The sequence below is a fragment of the Lissotriton helveticus genome, chromosome 2_1 (genome assembly GCF_964261635.1).
Source record: "Lissotriton helveticus chromosome 2_1, aLisHel1.1, whole genome shotgun sequence".
Lineage (NCBI taxonomy): Eukaryota > Metazoa > Chordata > Amphibia > Caudata > Salamandridae > Lissotriton > Lissotriton helveticus.
The window spans coordinates 1,110,343,176-1,110,362,115 of NC_136059.1; the positions used below are offsets into that span (position 1 = coordinate 1,110,343,176).

Below are 18,940 nucleotides of genomic sequence, written 5' to 3' on the forward strand. Positions count from 1 at the left end.
GGGACTATACATCCTGCACTCACCCACCTCAACTATGCCCTCCTTTATGCTATCTCCAAAAATTTTAAACACGCTCAAGCAAGTATATGCTCCTTATTTTTGTACTTTATATTATCAACACAACTGTTTGACTATGCACCGTGTACTACCTCACCTGTGACCTACCTCATGTTTTTGACCTACCTATGTAACTAAGCACCTTGTACCGAACTACCTCAAATATTACTTTGTATTACTCTATCACCCCCGTGTCCTTGTAAAGCGCTCTGATATCTGCAAAGATCTTGTTCGCGCTATATAAAACTTTCAAAATAAATAAAATAAATCACTGTCATGAAGGCTGCCAGAGTCCATGGCTGCCGATGAGCCAGGGAGGACCCCCGGGAATGCACAAGCTTACGCATAAATTTCAGAGCTGCCTTAGGGTCTGTGGAGAGGCAAGGTTTACCTTGCAATGATATGCAAAGTTTAGCAGGATAAATCCATGTGCAGACCACCTCTGCCTTCTGGAGAAGATGTTTGGCTGGAAGAAACTTGCGGTGGTACACTTGCACAGCTAGCATGAAGTCCGAATAGAGAACATTTGTACTTCGCTGGTATTGGCAATCTCTGCGCTTCACAGCTAACATTAGGATAGTGTCTCGGTCTTCATATTTCAGGAAGCGTGCCGTGGTCTCCGGCGGAGGTTGAGGGCCCAGAAAACAATGAGCACGCTCTATCGCAACATTTGGAGACGGGGCATCGCCAAACAGAGGAGCGGAACATGTCTTCAACAAAAGTGTCCAATTTATCTATGACGGTTGCCTCCGATATCCCCACTGTACATAAGGTGTTCCACAGAGACCTAGACCCCCAAATCCTCATTTTTGTTAGCTCCAGAACTTTTCCATCTTGCAAAGCGGTACATTAGTGGCTGTGTGGGTGTCCCCCACTTTCGATACTCATGTCTCAGAGTGGTTAATACCTCTGCTGTACTAGTCTAATCTCTCCTTCATATGGTTCAGCCTAGCAGCTAGGTTGGCAATTTGTGAGTTGATTGCGTGGAGACTGTTTCAGTTCCACAAACCTCCCTTTGAAGTCCTGGCTGAGGAGAGAAGAAAGCCTCGCAAGAACCTCTCACTGGGTACTCTCGCCCCTGCGAGCATGGAAAGAAACCTTGGGCTGTTTGGAGTTATGCTCACAGCCCCCATCAAAGGAGTTGGCAGCCTTAGCCCCAGGCGATGGGCACGACCTCAGTCTCTCCTGGCGGCAGGCCCGGCGCCAAGTGAAGGGCCAGCAGTCTCTGTGCTCAATTGCTGGGCGCAGCTCAAGTTCCCACCGCACAGAAATGTCAGTAATGCATCAACAAGGGATCTTCATCAGGGCAATCAAAAGGAACACTGTATGAGACAAACAAGTAACAATCAAAATCTCCAATGTGAACAGCTATTCAAGTTACAAGGGTACCAAGGTATCAAAGTACAGCTACTCACCAAATCATCTGCAAACCAATACAGTGGGGCCCAAGGGATGCCAATCATGAGAATATGGTTTTAAGTAAGACTTTATAATACAACTACTGGACATTGTTTTAAGCAAAAACTTTTTTATATTTTAGAATGAGTCGTATATTCAGTCCAAGGGTGTTGCGATGAGGGCGGTTTTTCCACAGAACCCAGCGAATACCTTCATGAACAACTATGAACAAACACACATACCCTGATTCCAATTCCTTCAAAGAAAATACCACACTTTGGAAAAGGTATTTTAATGACGTCCTGATGATAGGGAGTGGGGAGCCTAATGGCTTGAGCCCTTCTTGATGTGGCTCAATAACCGATCTCCCGATAGTCAGTTTGCCATGCCACACAGTGCTAGGGGGACCGATTTCTTGGAAATCACTATTAACACCATCAATGCTGCTGAGATCCCTCCTCCATGCTGATGATCTATGAATCCCATTGTTCATGACGAGCTCAGCTCGTCATGAGCACACAAGCAGTGTACTGCATGACGAGCTGAGCTCGTCATGAGCATGGAAGGGGCTCAAATAACGGACGGTGAACTAAAAACCACCCTTTTAGAAAGTCGACAGAAAGGAACATACTGTTACGGTACTCAAGTCAACATCCTAAGAGTCCTAGGAATAACTTACCCTTTGGTCAGTTCCTAGGAATCAGGTGGAATTGGTCCTGAGAATTGATTACTTTTCAGAATCGGATGTCCTGATATCTAGACTACTTGAAAGGGGATACCCCCAAAGGCTTGGTGAAAAGGGTGATAAAGAGAGCCTGGTATTTCCCCAGAGAGACCGAACATACTAGTGCTTCCAATACGGATAGTAAAACGTGTCACCACATTATGTTCCCGCAGCAATGAGATCAAGAAAGCTCTTAACAAACATTGGAATCTGATCCAGGATAAAATGGATACTTCTGAAAGCCAGTATTTGCATTCAAAAAAGGTAAAAATATAAATGATCATGTTGTCAGAGCTTTGTTACCCTTACCAGAACCCACGGATTTACTTGCCCATTGGAACTTACCCCCGGTTTAAGGTCACTTGAAAAGTGGCAGTTGTAAAGCATGTGACCTTACCTGGAGCGTAAGAACTTTGAACATAATAACAAAATTATTTTGCGTTACCATACCAATTGTAACAGCACGGATGTTTACATCATTAAATGCCTGTGCGGATTGGATTATGTGGGGCAAACAAGACCGAACGTGAGACCCAGAATCCTGCAACATTGTAGTCGCATCAGATGAGGCGACCCAGGAGCACCTTTAGTGTAACATGTTTTTGGGAATCAACCACAAGGTTAACAAGCTAAGGTGGTTTGTGTTGGGAAAAACATCCAAGAGGTGGTGACATCACTGCCACATCGAACATAAGAGAATGTAAATTGATACATTTACTGAACAAGGGTCGGATTGGCCTGGATGAACTGGAGGAAATAAACCGACAAGTGGCATCTATCCATAATGGTAAATGTATCTTTCTGCACGACACAGCTATTTGTTAGAACTTGGTTTTATATTCTGAGTAAATATTTTTCTTTTGCCCTGGTTTCTATCATTGATAATCATTACTGGTATTCAATTTTGCCTTGAAACATTGGCATGGTGAAATGCAACCCTGACTTTTTGAGGGATTTTTGAATATACAATGTTTTTCTTCTGAACACAATGTTTTTCAGTCGTTTGGCATGGGGTGATAATTCTGGTATTCAACTTTGCCTTGAAATAGGGTACGGATGTTGTTTACAACCACATTTATCTTTCTGTATGACATGGCTATTTGTTAGCGCATTACATTATATTTCACGTACCTGTTTTTTCTTTTGTCCTGCTTTTTATCACTGATAGCAATTTCCGGTATTACATTTAGCCTTGAAATACTGACATGGTGGAACACAACCCTGACTTTATGAAGGATTCTTCATGTATACAATGTTTTTGTGTACACGTTTTTCAGTCGTTTGGCACTGGGTGTTTGCCATTGTGATGCCGAACCCCTTCAGGCATACCACTGTCCTTCAGGCCTAAACGGTCACCCGCGACGGTCATTTTTGCAGCAGGCCTTCAATTTTGCTTGGGCGTCACATGCATATTTACGTGAGGATGTTTTCCTCCATATCTTCACCCGGCTCTTTGGCGCACCTCTTTCAAACGCCGAATGACACACTGAAGTGGCTGGTAGTATTCCAAGGAAGCTGCTAAACCCTTTCCAGTTATGATACCGGTCCTGGATGTTTTTTCTACCAGTTTTGTCTACATTGCTGAGAGTCTCTTTGCAATGGCTATGGATTCACTCTTTATTTTCCTGCTGCTCTGGTGTGATGTGATATTCATTTAAAAAAAAAAAAGCGATAGAGCCTTTAGGTATCCCCTAGATGAGTGATTTTTGTATTCTGATATCCGGCTCTCCCTATTTTCGAAGTAGAATTAATTTTAATTTTTTTCAACATTTTTTTCCCCTCTGTTTTGGTCGTGTGTACACACTGGGCTCTTACTTAACACCTTAGGAGCTAGTAAACAAACCTCCCCAGTGCTGAACTGGACGTCCAGCGGTCGCACGCAGCACTGGGGAGGTAGTGCCCGTGACGACCGTTGGCCGACGGCAGCACCTAAAGGGTTAAAACCATTTTCCCATGTGGTGGTTTAAGAAAAAAAAAGTATTTGGCATCTCCTGGCTCCAACAGTATTATTTTGCAGACGACTTGGTGAGTCGCTTAACTTTGATACCTTGGGGGTACCTTTATAACTTGTATAGCTGTTTACACTGGAGATTTTGATTGTTACTTGTCTGACTCAGTGTGTTCCTTTTGACCGTCTTAATGAAGACCCTTGCTGATGTATTATTGACACTTCTGTGTCTAAATGTCGATTGAATTTCCTGCCCTGATTCTTGTGGCATTTTGTTGGGTTATCAATTTGGTGAACATAATACCCAATCCCACCAATACTGGACTCTAACGAATGTGGAATATTAACAAAGCTGTTGAAATAATTATGGAATAATTTGTCAATTCATCCTATTGTGGATCACACATTGACTTGCCATGCTGCACAAGCACCTTTTTGCACTTATCATAGAGTATCCTCTCAAATGTATTTGTATACAATATTTTTGCTATTAATTATTTAGCATACATTGTTTTTAACTTCCTTCTCCTTTGTGTTTCATATGCAACATATCTTTTCAGTAGTACATTGTTTGAGTGAGTCCGACAGAACCGCCCCCCTATTTGCGTAGGCAAGAATTAAAGCAGAAGCGAATGAAAGCAATAAACTGTTGAACAACTAGTATATGATACGAAAATACCAAACACTCTTGGGATCAGAAGGCTCCATTGGCCTAATTTGTGTAGAAATACTGTATGCAGACATATTCAATAATATTTAGTGCTGCATTGTTTGATGTATACAAAAATAGCTGGCAATTCATACTCAACACTTTTTCTAATCCATCATCATGGTTTTAAAGGGCAGTCACTGAACAATTAATCAATCTCCAAAAGTCTTGTAAATTAATTGAAATCCTGTTTTTTTCCATCTAAGGGTAGGATGGAGAACCTCGATGGCAGGTATTTATTAAATATTTGTTTGTACAAACCACAAATCAAATCTACTGCAGGCAAGGTGAGCTGAAAGGCACAAACGTGCATCAGCACTATTGGGTTCATATTGTCCGAGGACCTATGAGGCTAAGGTGAAAGCTTGGGCAGAGTTTAGTTCTTAAACGGTTAGCTACATATGAGGTGCAGTCTTGACTGTGCAAATTAGGCACTGGAGTTACAATTGTTTGTGTTTAGCAAGAGAGGAGAAAAACTTGCCTATGTGTAGGAGGGAATCTAGCGCTGCTGATGCTACGGGGGCTGTGTATTTCTGCTTGTGAATTGTCCCTCCAGCTTGGGTCCCCAACAGACAAGTTGATTTCTCTTACCCACGAAGTCTATCCCCAAGCCGGTGCTGTCCGGCAAGCATGTTACATTTTCTTCCCCATCCCATACACCAATTTACCCAGGATTATAGTATAGAATGGAAAATAATTTTCACGCCACGTTCACCAACAAAAGCATCTCAGCCCTAATTAAACACAAGGAGGGTTATGCAGCAAGTTAGCAACCTGATGAAGTGCAGCAGATAAGAATAGAACTCGGTACTGCTTTCCCAAAGGCAGCTTGTGCAGCTGATGCCCATTATGAACACTGGGGCAAAGGAGGCGCCTTTACTACCCATGCTATACATGCGTCGTGAGTGTGCGGGAAAAACCACTCTCAGTGCTGTTCTTGTTATGTGTGTATCAAACTTGCACGGTTGCAGCCTCTTCTGTGAGAAACAGAACTTTAAACTCGGCTTCCCATGCTGTGCTGGTTAGGTTTGTTTGTGTGAGGAGAGCTTCTTATACTCTTGCAACTTAGCTTTGATGAAAGAAGACAAACAGTTCCTGGTTTACAAAAGCCAAACAATTGCCTTAGTCAACGCCTGTTTTATACTGGCGCCTAAAACACCTGCATGCACCGGTCGGCAGTCGCAGAGTTAAATTAGATAACTGGGTCAACAAAGTATCCGTCTGTAGATATAGAGTACTTGAATACATCTTACATTTTCAATACCTTATTTTACATTTATTACTCAAAATATAATCATGTGCAGAGATCTCTAATTCTACTGTAGTCAACATAAACTGGAGCACATATACAAGATTAAATGGCAGCTTAAAGGATGGGTTGGCCACCCTACCTAATTTCCATAAATTCATTATAAAAGCTTGTGGACTTTTTTCCAGTCTAAGCCTTTGGAGGCTGATGACACAAACACGAAGCGGAGATACTCTTAAAGTAAGTGGCTGGAATCTCAACCATATATCTTAGTGAGGGAGGATAAAATCACACATATCAGGGTAGCAATAATTATGCCTTTGATACCAGCTTCTCCCTGCATACCCATTACTTATTTTTGTCTTATCACTACTACATTCCTAGCACCAACCCATGATTCACCATGGGAAGCTCAGATTGTCCAAATATTCTGGTGCTCACAACGTCAAGGACTTCATGACCAACAGCCTTTAATTTACAGGAGAGTGAGCGAGATCAAGCAAATTCACAGGACTATGAGCCATGATGGTTGCTCCTTCCAGCCTGAAGAGCTTTACTTTGGAGCACAATTGAGAATATAATGACATACAAACTAATAAGAGAACAAGAATGCTTGCAAGATTATAAACAACAAGCAAGGCTGTCTGGACTAGGAATATTGTAACAAGTCTTGAGGACAGCGAATATCTGACGTTACGTCTATTCCTATCTAGAAGACGTTCGAAAAAAAAGTTACATTTACCAAGAAAAATAGGGAGTCCATAACATACTTCTACCCCCAAAACTCTCTCAAAAATAAGGTTGATATGCTTAAATTGTCCCAATATGCGCAGTGGACAGTTGTCTATGGCAAAATGAGGAGAAAAGGCATCACCTCCTCTATATGCAGAGTACCAAAAAGGACTTGGACCTAAAGATCAGAAACTTTTAGTGGGACAAGGAGTAAGACCAAGGATTATTTGCTCATAGCCATTTGGACGCAAACGAAGCTCCATAAAGTACACTTAGAGGAATGAGCAAGCACTGGCAAGTTCAGCTGGAAAATTTCTATTCTAGCATATGAAGCAGTAGCTGCTGATTCCCTGACAGAAAAAAGCTAAAAGTTGTTTGACATTATGATAGATGTTTGCTTTAAACAATAGCTATTCGCTTTGATCCATGGTGGCTGTGACCTTGCCATCTGATTAAATGTGATAATGATTGTGTTTGGTCATTCCTATTTCACCTCTGTGGGGCCTGCTGAAAAATCATTCAACAATCAAAAGTGAGGGGTGGCCATGCAGAACATTTCCTTAAGTACAGAAGCATACAGTGCTTGAAGGATAGAATCACCTCCAAAAACGCAATGAAATTCTAAAAGAAGAAATGAGCAATTTACCCACAAATATTTTTGGTGTGACAAAACACTCAAAACAATCTTTTCAGTAGATGTCGGATCATAAACAAAACTGAATTGCAGGTTCAGCTTCTCCAGTTGCCAAAAATAAGATAGGAAGGTGGCAGGAACAGAGATGACAAGAAATCGGTTTTGATGAGCAATCCTAAATGTTCAGAATTATGCCATACAGCTATTGCTATCTTATTTAAGCATCCCCACTCTTTGGTTACACCACACACACATGCTGAGAAACGTTCACCAGAAACATCACGTTGAATACAATTTTAACAGTCAAATATATATTAAGCGTGCAAACTAGAGTAAGAGAACCTCAAGCCAACCATATGCTGTATATCTTCGAGGCTATAAGAAGTGAAGGAGTACATTTTCAATGGTAATTTTGCCATCGCTAGTGGTGTCAGGTGACTAAGAGTAGGCATCCAGGTCTATTTCTATGAGACAATTAAGTTCAAAATGGTGGATTTCATCAAAAAGCAGAAGAGGTGACAAGGTGAACATCCAAAGAAGAGTCGCTATCTGTATGAAATGGAATGGACAGAGCCATTCGCACACCCAAGTCTGAGGCATGACAATTCCAAATAAGCACACATTAAGGTGGTGGTGGTTCTGCACAGAGGAGACAAGTCTAAAGTGGAAATATAATACCATTGTTGGGTTGCTTTTATTGCACACAATGCAGTAGTATGTTTACCCACATTTCACAGTGAATGCGCAAAATATGACAAACAGTTCACAATTCTCTGTGAAAATTCGGGTTTAGTTATCTTATTGACAGCCCCATACCACTCTGTAGAATTACCATTTACAGGGGCTAATGATCATACAGTAAGATTATCTAAATTATGCAGCAAGGTTTTGTTTTCTGAATTGTAAAGCAAAATGAAAATTTCTTTTCATCCATTTAAGCTAAAAACATGTTTTTGAGAAATCTGTAAATGAAGGAATTTATGTGACAAATATCATGAATCCTTCATTATGTGGTAATAGCTGCAACCAGTAACAAAATAAAATCAGCTGGCCCTCACCACTGTCCATTGTTTTATTAACAATTTGTTCATAAAGGTACACCTAAACATTTTAAATCCAATCAGTGGGCACTGTTAGGTGCATTTGGAAGAAAACTATTTTTTGAAGTTAACTATCCCAAAATAAACATGTAATGCAGAAAATACAAAACAGGTGACATATAATAGGGTCCTATGCACCCATCTCCTGATTCTGGTGATGTTTCCAAACTACAAGTCTGAATGTTAAGAGACCCTCAATGGCAAGAGTGGACAATACGTACACTCTTTCCTCTGCATTTGCACAGTTCTCACTCTTAAAAATACAGTTCAAGTTAATTATGATTACAAATGAATACCCAAAAACCACATACATTATCAATTATGGTAAGGAGCACACTACATAACTTGCACAAGAGTCATGCAAACTGTAACTAGTGTGGGTCTTGGACTCAAACTGCTGTGCTCAGTCAACCCCCTCCCTGCTGCACATACCCTTCAGCAGGCGCAGCAGGGGTTGGCCACAGTGCCTGGCCTTTGGCATTTTAACTCAAGTTAAGCATAAAAGTAGAACTTTACTCAGAAGAAAGTGAGGTCATTGGTGTGGTGTAAATCTGTTCTGTTGTTTTTAAGATCTAAGCTTCTGTATATCTTGTAGGCCACCCTTTACTAATTGAAATTTGCCAGGGTGGGCCAGGGCCTAGGGTATTGGCTCACATGTATTTTAAAGGGAAGGGGACATGCAGCCCCCCTCCCCCAAACCATTAAAAGGTTCGGGAACCCCAATGCCTGGGGCCGATGTAATTATTTGGGGGAGGGGGCATACAGCCCCCACCCTGAGCCTTTACGAGAGCTTGGGGATCTCATCCCTTCGAGCTGATTACATTATTTTGAGGACGAGAGGATGCCGCCTCCTTCCCCAAGCCACTAAAAGGCCCAGGGGACCCCATTCCCTGGGACCAACGTAATAATTTTGCTAAGGGGGATGTGGCCCCCTACCCAAGCTAATATTAAAGGTCAAGTGGACCTCACCCCGTGGAGGCCGATGTGTAATTTGGTGAGGGGGCGTGGAGTTTCCTCCCTGATCCATGGGGTGGCCCTGTGTACCCCATACCTCGGGGCCTAAATAGAGTCAGTGTGGGTAGGGAATATGAATCTAATTCCCCTCCCACACTCCCCCAGAAACAAAAGCTATAGAGCCAGCTCCCGCTGGTACCAAGGATGGGTACTGGCAGGAGAACCACCTGGCCTGTGAGGGTCATGGGATTGGAGCACCAACTAAAAATATAAATGGAAATAAAAATAAAAGATAAAAAAATCACAAGGGCAGGGTGCACTCACTGCGCTGCCATTTAAAAAAAAGAAAAATAGACTGTGAGTGCCCACTTGAGACCGGTGTGTGTTTGTGTGTTTGTGTGTGTGTGTGTGTATATAATAAAAAAGTACCCCCCGGACGCCTAATAATGTTCTGCATGAGCTTAAAAAAAAAAAATATATATATATATATATATATATATCTGTTGTGGTGCCCTAAGCAAAGGCTGGGGCACCACTTACAATTTATAAAAGTGTTGTGGGGGCTGCATGTCACAATGCTCAACAAATTCCTGTCACAGCATGCCCAATCCACAGGGACATGCACTAACCTACACCCCATGAAAGATTAGATTGGAGGTTGGTGGTGGGTTCTTGTGGAATCGTCAATCAATCACGTCAATCAAAGCTTTATTTCGATATAAAAAATATCTTAAAAGCACATAACAATTAAAATGCAATACATTTTTTGATTAAAAAACCCCACTTCTTAAATAGTTAAAAGACGAGAATAAAAAAACATTAAACCATTTACAGCTTTGAGCATGATTTTAAAAGTAAAAAATCAGCTAGTGAAATTTGTCATAGGCCTTGTCTAATCACCCATGGCCAGCTGAGGAATTTTGCTACCCCACAGGCCAATGTAGTGTTAGGATCTGTCCGTAGAATTCTTAAGGCAGAGACATGGCTCCTAGTCTCGAGCTGCCGACAAACAGGTTTTAGCCATTTCGATCGGGGTTTGTTATAGGCGCTGCAAACAAAAAAAAGGTGTGGAATAGTTTCTAGTGCAGCGTTACAGAACGGACAAATGGCAAGTGTTTGGTGAGGGGGTTTCCACTTAGAAGTGCGTCCTCGAACCGGTAGGGTTCCCAATCTAAACTGGATGTATGAGGCCCTATCTTTGCGTTTTCTTATAAAGTCCATATAAGGTTCAAGAGAGTGTACGGTCTTGTGCAGACGAAACTCGTCTGTGAGTCTACCCAGATTTTCAGCTCTAGCATCTTGGGCATCGACCCACAACCAATATGCTCGCTTGACCTCCAGTTTAGAAACCGATGCACCGGTCTCCCATGCAGCACTAAAACCAATAGCTGTTAACAGCTCCTTAACCTTTGATAGCCAAACAATTTTATGAGACCCCGGCATATTCATAACTTCTCTAAGGCCATCTGCGTAGCTAGCTAGCTCAGGTGTGCGCCACAGACGAGCCCAATAGAGAAGCGGACGCAGGATTATAAGGTCTTTAATAGATCTGCGGCCAAGGTCATGTTGGAGAGGTTTGTTAGGCTTGCCTCTAGGTAGGGACAGAAGCTCCCTGAAGAAATTATTTTCAGCCACGACAAGGGAATCGACATTATTGAAGCCCCAGAGCTCCGCTCCGTACAGTGCGCTACCAATAGCTTTAGCGGAATAGATCTCCAGTGCAGGAGCTATGGGTCTGGATAATGAGGATCTATGCTCCCTACCGATAACGCCCACGACACGTTTATGGTTTAGGGCCATTTTTTCAATATCTGGGTTCCATTTGAGTTGATCGGATATCCTAATCCCTAAGTAGTCAAACAATTCAACACGCTCTAGTGGCTCCTCGTTTAGTGTGAGCGTACGGTTTGCTTTCCTACTGGGGTTAAAGTAGAGGAGCTTTGTTTTAGAGGTGTTAATAACCAAGCCCCTTAAGTTGCAAAAGACACAAAACCGATCCACAAGCTTTTGGAGCCCCATGGGCGTTTTAGAAGCCAATAGCGTGTCGTCAGCAAAAAGCATAGCGGGGACTTTAACACCAGCCAAGCTGGGGGCATCAGCGTCGATGTCAGATAGAAAGGAGACAACCCCGTTTACAAACAGAGAAAAGAGGGTCGGCGCCAGGACGCATCCTTGGCGGACACCTCTGTTTACCGGGATTTTAGCCGTTTTCTGCTCCTGCGTGCCCCACCGGATGCATGCATACGTTCCGTCGTGCATGCGGGCCAACAGGTTCAGAATGGGCAATGGAAACCCCATCTCCTGCAAAACCACCCACAGGTGCTCTCGGGGGACCAGATCGAACACGGTCTTCAGGTCAATAAAGGCCAGGTACAGGCCGCCTTTACCAATGGATACTGTCTTCCAGTGGAGTAGTACCAGCCTAAATGCCTGATCGACGGTGCCTGTGCGAGCCCTGAAGCCTGCCTGGGATTGGGAGATGATGTTATTCTCCTCCGCCAAGGAAAGGATCCTTTCCAAAAGAACCCTGCCAACCACCTTCTGACCAGCATCGATCAAGCTGATTGGACGATAGTTGGCAGGGTCACCCCTTGGCCCCTTCTTATAAATGGGGATCACCTCAGCCCCCTTCCATGAGCTTGGGACTGGGGATCCAAGGAGAAGGGCGTTGATCAAAAGGGAGAAGATTTTGGCCCACTGCTCGGGGTTGGCACGGAACAGATCGCCAGGGATGCCATCCTGGCCTTGTGCCTTGCCTTGAACAATTTTATTAATAGCTGACTTAACCTCTATTTGTCCTACGAGATCAATGGGGATCGCGGAGCACCGTCCACAGGACTACTATACCTACAGCTCAGCTGCATGCCCATCATTTTCCAACAGTTAGCAGCAGCAGTGCAGAGTATTTGTGTAAACAAAAGATGCTTGTAATAAACTGATTCCATATAATGCTCATATCAGGCTATAGCACAGAGCATTCAAGAATTTTCTTTGTAGAAGAAAATATTAAACAATCATTAAAGGTCTACAAAAGAACCAATAGACTCACAAATGCACAAGCTATAAAAACATGCTTTAGCTAAGAAAAAATGCTCCTTCACGTGTATGACTTGATTACGAACATGCACTTTAACGTAAGTTATTTTTTTTTTTTTAAATCACTTTCAATCACTCCTTAGCTGAAAGCCTTTCAACACCACCTGGCATTCACTTTAAAACATCTCAAGAGATTAAATGAAATAAAGTTACCTGTAAAATAATAAGGTAAGAGGCAGCCGTGTCCAAATCCTGGGCCATTAGACATTCTTCAAACAAGTCCTTGGGGTTTCCCACAGCAGCAAAAAGATAATTCCATAGAGCATACTCAGTTTTTCGAGCACAGTGAACCACTGTCTGCAGAAAAAGGGGGAACTCTGTAATGAATTTTGCCACAGTGGGTAGCAGGGGGTCAGGAATGGGCTCCCGCGAGGTAGCTTCTTCTTCCAATACTTCATGAAGCATCAGTTCCAGTACATGAGGGAAGTAAGGTAAAGAGGCACAGGAGTGGGCTAAAAGCAAGGCTTGCTCACCTAAGTTCCTGACCAAAAGCTGGCGTAGGATGTGATGGAGGTAGATCTGCGAGGTCCTCTCCACAACAGAAAAAGGGAAGAGGACCTCCAAGTGTTCCGTAGCATTGCTTTGAGAGCCCCAGCAGTCATACAGCACAGTCTCGTTGACAGCCCCAAGGACCAGGGCATCTTCAAAAAGCACGGCCAATGGATAGATGTTGATGTGGAAAGGCAGCATGATTCGTCTCGAAAGGAAGGAATGTGGTTTGCGATGATCCCTGGGAAACAGAGGAAGCCAGACTTTCATGCCAGAGCCGCCACAGCTGAGCCAAAGAGCCTCCAACAAGTGGCGCTTTTGCTTGTTGGCCCTGCAGGTAGTCCAAACATTCTCCACCGACTGGGCTAGCACAACTGGAGCACAGAATGGCAGCTGGAAAAGGAGAAATGAAGTTATAAAGCGGAGTATTTAAGTAGCTGTTATCCACACATTCATTAACAAATAAGCACTTGAGAGATAGATAAAACATTGTAACAGATACATCTTATGCCACATAACTCAATTAAAACTTAAGCTTGATTAAAAGGTGGCATACTAGCAGTGAAACGGAGATGCTGCTTGAAACCTGTCACTTTAGCTATCATTCACTTTCTGGAAGTGGACAGCTATTTAAGTATATGATTATTTAAAATAAGGAGAACCTCTAAGGCCAGAATCCTGATAATCATATGGCGCAATAGAGGATAGTGGAGATTTGAACAAATTACTTACCCATATACTGATTTGACAGCCATTCTTTTTTGTTTTCGTTAATGGTCTTACTGTTTTCCCAAACTGCGATGCTAAGGTATTTATCGCAAAACATATAATTAGAAAAAATGTTTGGTTTGCACTCTAAACATCAGTAGAACATGTCGCCAAACACCAAACATTGTAAAGGCTGATCTAGACTTTGTGATTGATTAAAAGAATTAACAACAAAGGTTTGGCTCACTAGTACTTCTTTCACATCATATTTCTAAGTAGCTGTTATAACATGGTATGCCCCTCGCTCCCTGTTTTCCCCTTCCCCTCACTTGGTCCCTCCCACCTGTAGAATGTTGGAGTGAAGCTCGCCTTGGAATGTTGGGGAGCTCACTCCAGTAGTTGGCACTGAAGAATCCGGTTCCAATAAACTCCTCTCCTTCAACTTAACCTGTGTGGAGTTTACTTCTTAACATTTTGGCGACTTATACCGTGCTGGGGACGGTTGGATTCTTTCCCCTGTGATAACTGCCAACTAAAGAAGTCTACTGATCAGCAGTGAGGCGTCGCGGAGCTGAATTCACCCCTGTCACAGTTCTAGCTTTATGAAGAATTCTTGTGAGATTATCGAGGTTTGTGACTCATCGGTGACAAAGAAAGGGTTAAGAGACTCTGACGTTTTTATGTCGTGGCAGCACTCGTTTCATTCGTTTGAGAGCTGTGTCCGGGGATGTGATGGTGTTTCCTCGGCAACGGGACGCTGAGCTCGTTCCGCCTGGTTTTGGTGTGGAAACATTGCGCTGGTGAACCTGCTGTGACCTTTTGCTGTTCAGTCACGTCAGATCCCTGCCTACGGAGTTTCCCAGGCAACGGGACGCTTGTTTGTTCCGACTGGTGACCGGAGTGGGAAGGCTACGTGAAGAGTCTGCACCGCCTTAAGGGTTCCTGTCATGTCAGTTCCTAAAGAAGAGAAGCGAGCGGTGACGGACTGCCTTCAGTTCGAGGCGGTGAAGGGAAAGGTTTTCAGCGTAGAAGATCCTGTTTGCCTGAATCCTGCGCCCCTCAGTTACCTCTCAGGTGAACCACCCTGAGGTAAACGAGACGAGTTGGCGGTTGTGCCCACTGGTCCCGACCTGATCTACGGTGACAACTTGGAACCCTCCGGTGTGGCTACGTCGTTACAGTATTCCTCTTGTTCTTATTGTGTATGGGCAAAAAAAAAAAAAAAGAGGTAGGAGACGTCGTGTAAAGCCCTTCTTTTTTTTTCTTTCTTTTTATTACCTGTTTCGGTCAGTGGAACTGTCCCGTTGACAAGGAACATTGCATGACTGTGATCCGTCTTCACGCTGGTCAAGGGAACGGTAAATTGCTTCTGGAAGACAGCGCTCGTCATTCAAGGCGTGTGCTGGTTTGTTGTCAGAGGGAGACTGTGACTGACATTTCTTTCTATTTGCGTGTTACCTATTTAACTAGTCAGAATTAGTTGTAGTTTTCACCTACGGCCATCGACCTGCAAGCATAGAGGGTGCACGTGTTTTTTCCTAATCAATTGTGTAGTCAAAGTGTTATTGAAAAGAGTTTTGGGTGGTAAATACAGGTGTAGGCGCTTTATTTTATAATCTTTAGTGTCTGCAAAAGCAACCCATTTAAACTCCTACATAACGCAAATGCTGTATTCTCTTGGTACCATCATATCTGTATAAACACAGATTTATTTTGTTACCCTCAGTATCCTTCTGGTGTTTTCCACAGCATTGCCAGTGTATTTTCATTACCTAGGCCTGTTCAATATATCTTGCGCATCCTAGGATCTGGCAATTGGACGAATTTCCCCCTACCTTCTAATTTTTTTTACCCACTCTGGGGGTTCATTTCTTATTATTCTGGTCATCTCTCTCTCCTTCTATTTTCTTCTTTTTCTTCTCTCTCTTTAGCTATTATCATGACAGCCTTAAATATGTCTCAGCCACCACCATTTTTGGATGAAGCAGGTGATCCAATAATTTCCTGGAAAAAATGGTTTAATTTGTTTGAATCATATTTAATTGCTATAGGAGGAAATAGATTTTCATCTTTAAGGAAGCAACGCATTGTACTGCATAATTTGGGAAAATATGGAAGGGATGTGTTCGAAGACTTACCTGAAGTAGCTGTTGATGGTGCTAACGTCAATGTGGGAGGTGATGGCGGGGTTCAACCTGATGTGTATGAGGCTACAGTGAAAAAATTGGCAGAACAGTTTGGTGACAGGATCAATATAGTTCTTCAGCGCCATAAATTTTTCTTGCGGGCTCAAGGTAAAAATGAGAAAGTAAAGAATTATATTGCAGTGTTGAGGGGTTTGGCAGCCACGTGTGATTTTGGTCTGCTTACTGAGTCCTTAATCAGGGACCAATTAGTTAGATGCACATGTGAAAAGAAAATTCAGGAGACTCTTAGCAGAAGCCCCTGATTTACAAAGAGCTATTGATATTGCCATCAGCATTGAGCACACAAGCTACTGTATGAATGAAATGAAGGAGGCAAGTGAGGTTAAACAAGTTAATGACAATGGTGTGAACTAAGTAGTCCAGAGAGATGTTAAAAGTAAGTCTAGCCAACCTGAGGCGAATAAGCATAGTGTTCAGCCCAACAAGCCTAAGTGCTACAGTTGTGGTAACCCAAACCATCTAGCTAATGATGTAAAGTGTCCAGCGAGGGGAGTCACTTGCAGTAATTGCAAGAAAAGAGGCAATTTTTCAAGGGTATGCCACGAAAAGAAAAGTACGACTCACATGGTGGTCCAAGAGTCGGACCAACTGTTGCAGGGGGACATTATTTTTCAAGTGTTGAACATTGGGGAACAGAATGTGAATGCATATCCTGAATGCAAAATATTACTGGACAATGTTGCATATGATGTCTTTGCAGATTCATGTTCACCTTACACTCTCATTAATGAGTATGCATTCAAGGAGAATTCAGGCCATAAAGAGTATAATCTATTGCCTCCTGATATCAAACCAGGGGGATACACTACCGACCACATTCCTTTGGTGGGAATGTTGTTAATGCAAATTGATTTTAAAGATAGGTCTACATTGGGTAAAGTGTATATCACAAAAAAAGGATCTAATTTGTTGGGGTGGAAACACCAAAAAGACCTAGGTATCAAATTAGATCCGAACACTCCTGAATAGGTGTTGCTGATTGAAAGGCCTACGGTTGGGAAGGAGGTTTGTGAGAAATTTCCCGAGGTATTTACAGACAAGTTAGGGCAACTTAAAGGGTTCCTCCACAAGATCAATCTGAAATCTAATTCTAAACCTGTTGTACACAAAGCAAGGTCTGTCCCTTTGTTGCTAAGAGAACCCCTTCAGACAGAATTGAACAGACTGGAAGAAAACAGAATAATAGAGCGTATTGAAAGCTCAGAGTGGTTGGCCCCCATTGTAGTAGCGGCTAAAGGGGAGGGGGGGAAGGGCATCCGCCTCTGTGTTGACTTCAGGGATTTGAACGCCAACATCTGGGTGGACAGACACCCCCTCCCAAACATTAATGAAATGTTGATGGGAATTCAAGGAGCAAAGTATTTCACTGTTTTAGATATGTCCTCAGCCTACCACCAGGTTGTCCTTCACCCAGATTCAAAGCACCTCACGTCTTTCATAACCCCTTTTGGTGCATATCAGTTCTCAAGGTTACCATTTGGACTTGCTTCTGCGGCTGCTGTTTTCCAGCGCATAATGCAAAATATTCTGCAAGGCCTTGAAAAAGTTATCTGCTTCCAGGATGATATATCACTCTATGGAGCATCTGAAAGTGAGCACAACAAAGTTTTGGAGGTGGTCCTGTCTAAACTCAGCAAAGCGGGAGTCACGACCCAGAAAGAAAAATGTAAGGTTGGGGTGCAGTCGGTGGTGTATCTGGGGCACACCATTTCAAGCGAAGGTATCAAACCCAAGGCCAGTTTGGTGGACGCAGTCAAATTTGCTCCTGCTCCGGAAAATAAAGAGGAATTGAAGTCCTTTCTGGGCCTGGTTGAGTATATGTCGAAGTTTGTGAAGAACTTTGCCGACCAAGTACAACCTCTCCGTGAACTACTCAAACTAGGAACCAAATTTGAATGGGGCACTGTGCACCAACAAGCATTCCAACACGTCAAAGAAGCCATTGTGAATGCCCCAATTCTGCACACATTTGATCCTAATGCAAAGTCCACACACTCAACTGATGCTAGCAATAAAGGGTTGGGAGCTTCTTTGACTCAAATGGTAAATGGCGAAGAAAGAGTGATAGCCTTTGCTTCAAGAACCTTGAAGACTGCGGAAGAGAATTATTCCACCATCGAGAAAGAGCCACTTGCGTGTTACTGGGCCATTCACCATTTTAAGTACTTCTTGTGGGGAATTCCGTTCTGCTTAAGGACGGACCACAAACCGTTGATCCCGCTATTTGCTACCAAACTGTTAGAAAATACTACTCCACGCATCTCCAAGTGGGTTCTAGGACTGCAAGGGTTCAACTATTCCATTGTACATGTCCCTGGCTCAAAAAATTCCTTGGCGGATTGTCTTTCGCATATGCCAGCTTTGGAAAATGAACCTGAGGAGACCCAAGTAGAAGAAACCATCCTTGCGGTTGATGTCCCGGCCATAAAAAAAGAGGAGTGGGAGAAGTCACTTCAGAAAGATGTGGTTTTGCACAAATTGAAAGTAATGATTTCAAAGGGCTGGCCAGAGAAAAAAGAGGAGGTGCCAGAGGATCTCCAAGAGTTCTGGTGTGTGAAGGATGAATTATCCATTGTGGAAGACATGGTCTGGAGGAGTAACAAGATAGTCCCTCCGTCTGGTATGAGGTCACATCATACGGTTAGGGCATGAAGGTCACCCGGGTCGGAGTCTGACGAAAAGTAAAATTCGTCAAAGCTATTGGTTCCCAAAAATGGACACACAAATTGAAGAACTTGTAAAAAATTGCATTGAGTGTGGTACTAGTGACAAATCCAAGAATGTGCGAAAAGCTCCTTTGGTTCCAGTTACCGTGCCTACAAAACCGTGGGATAAACTAGGGATGGACATTACTGGCCCATTGAATATGTCAAACCTTTCCCAAAAATTCATGTTCGTTCTGATCGATTATCATTCCCATTGGATTACCACCAAG

At 43.0% G+C, this 18,940-nt stretch overlaps 1 protein-coding gene across 2 annotated transcripts in view; it reads right to left on the bottom strand.

Moving 5' to 3' along the window:
• The window catches only part of RIC1 (RIC1 partner of RAB6A GEF complex), an 882,831-nt gene that overhangs the window by 133,527 nt on the left and 730,364 nt on the right, over nt 1–18,940 (bottom strand). For both annotated transcript variants that reach the window (XM_078675923.1, XM_078675922.1), the window contains exon 19: nt 12,755–13,483. In XM_078675923.1, coding sequence (XP_078532049.1) covers nt 12,755–13,483 — 729 coding nt within the window. The remainder of the gene's footprint in view (nt 1–12,754; nt 13,484–18,940) is intronic.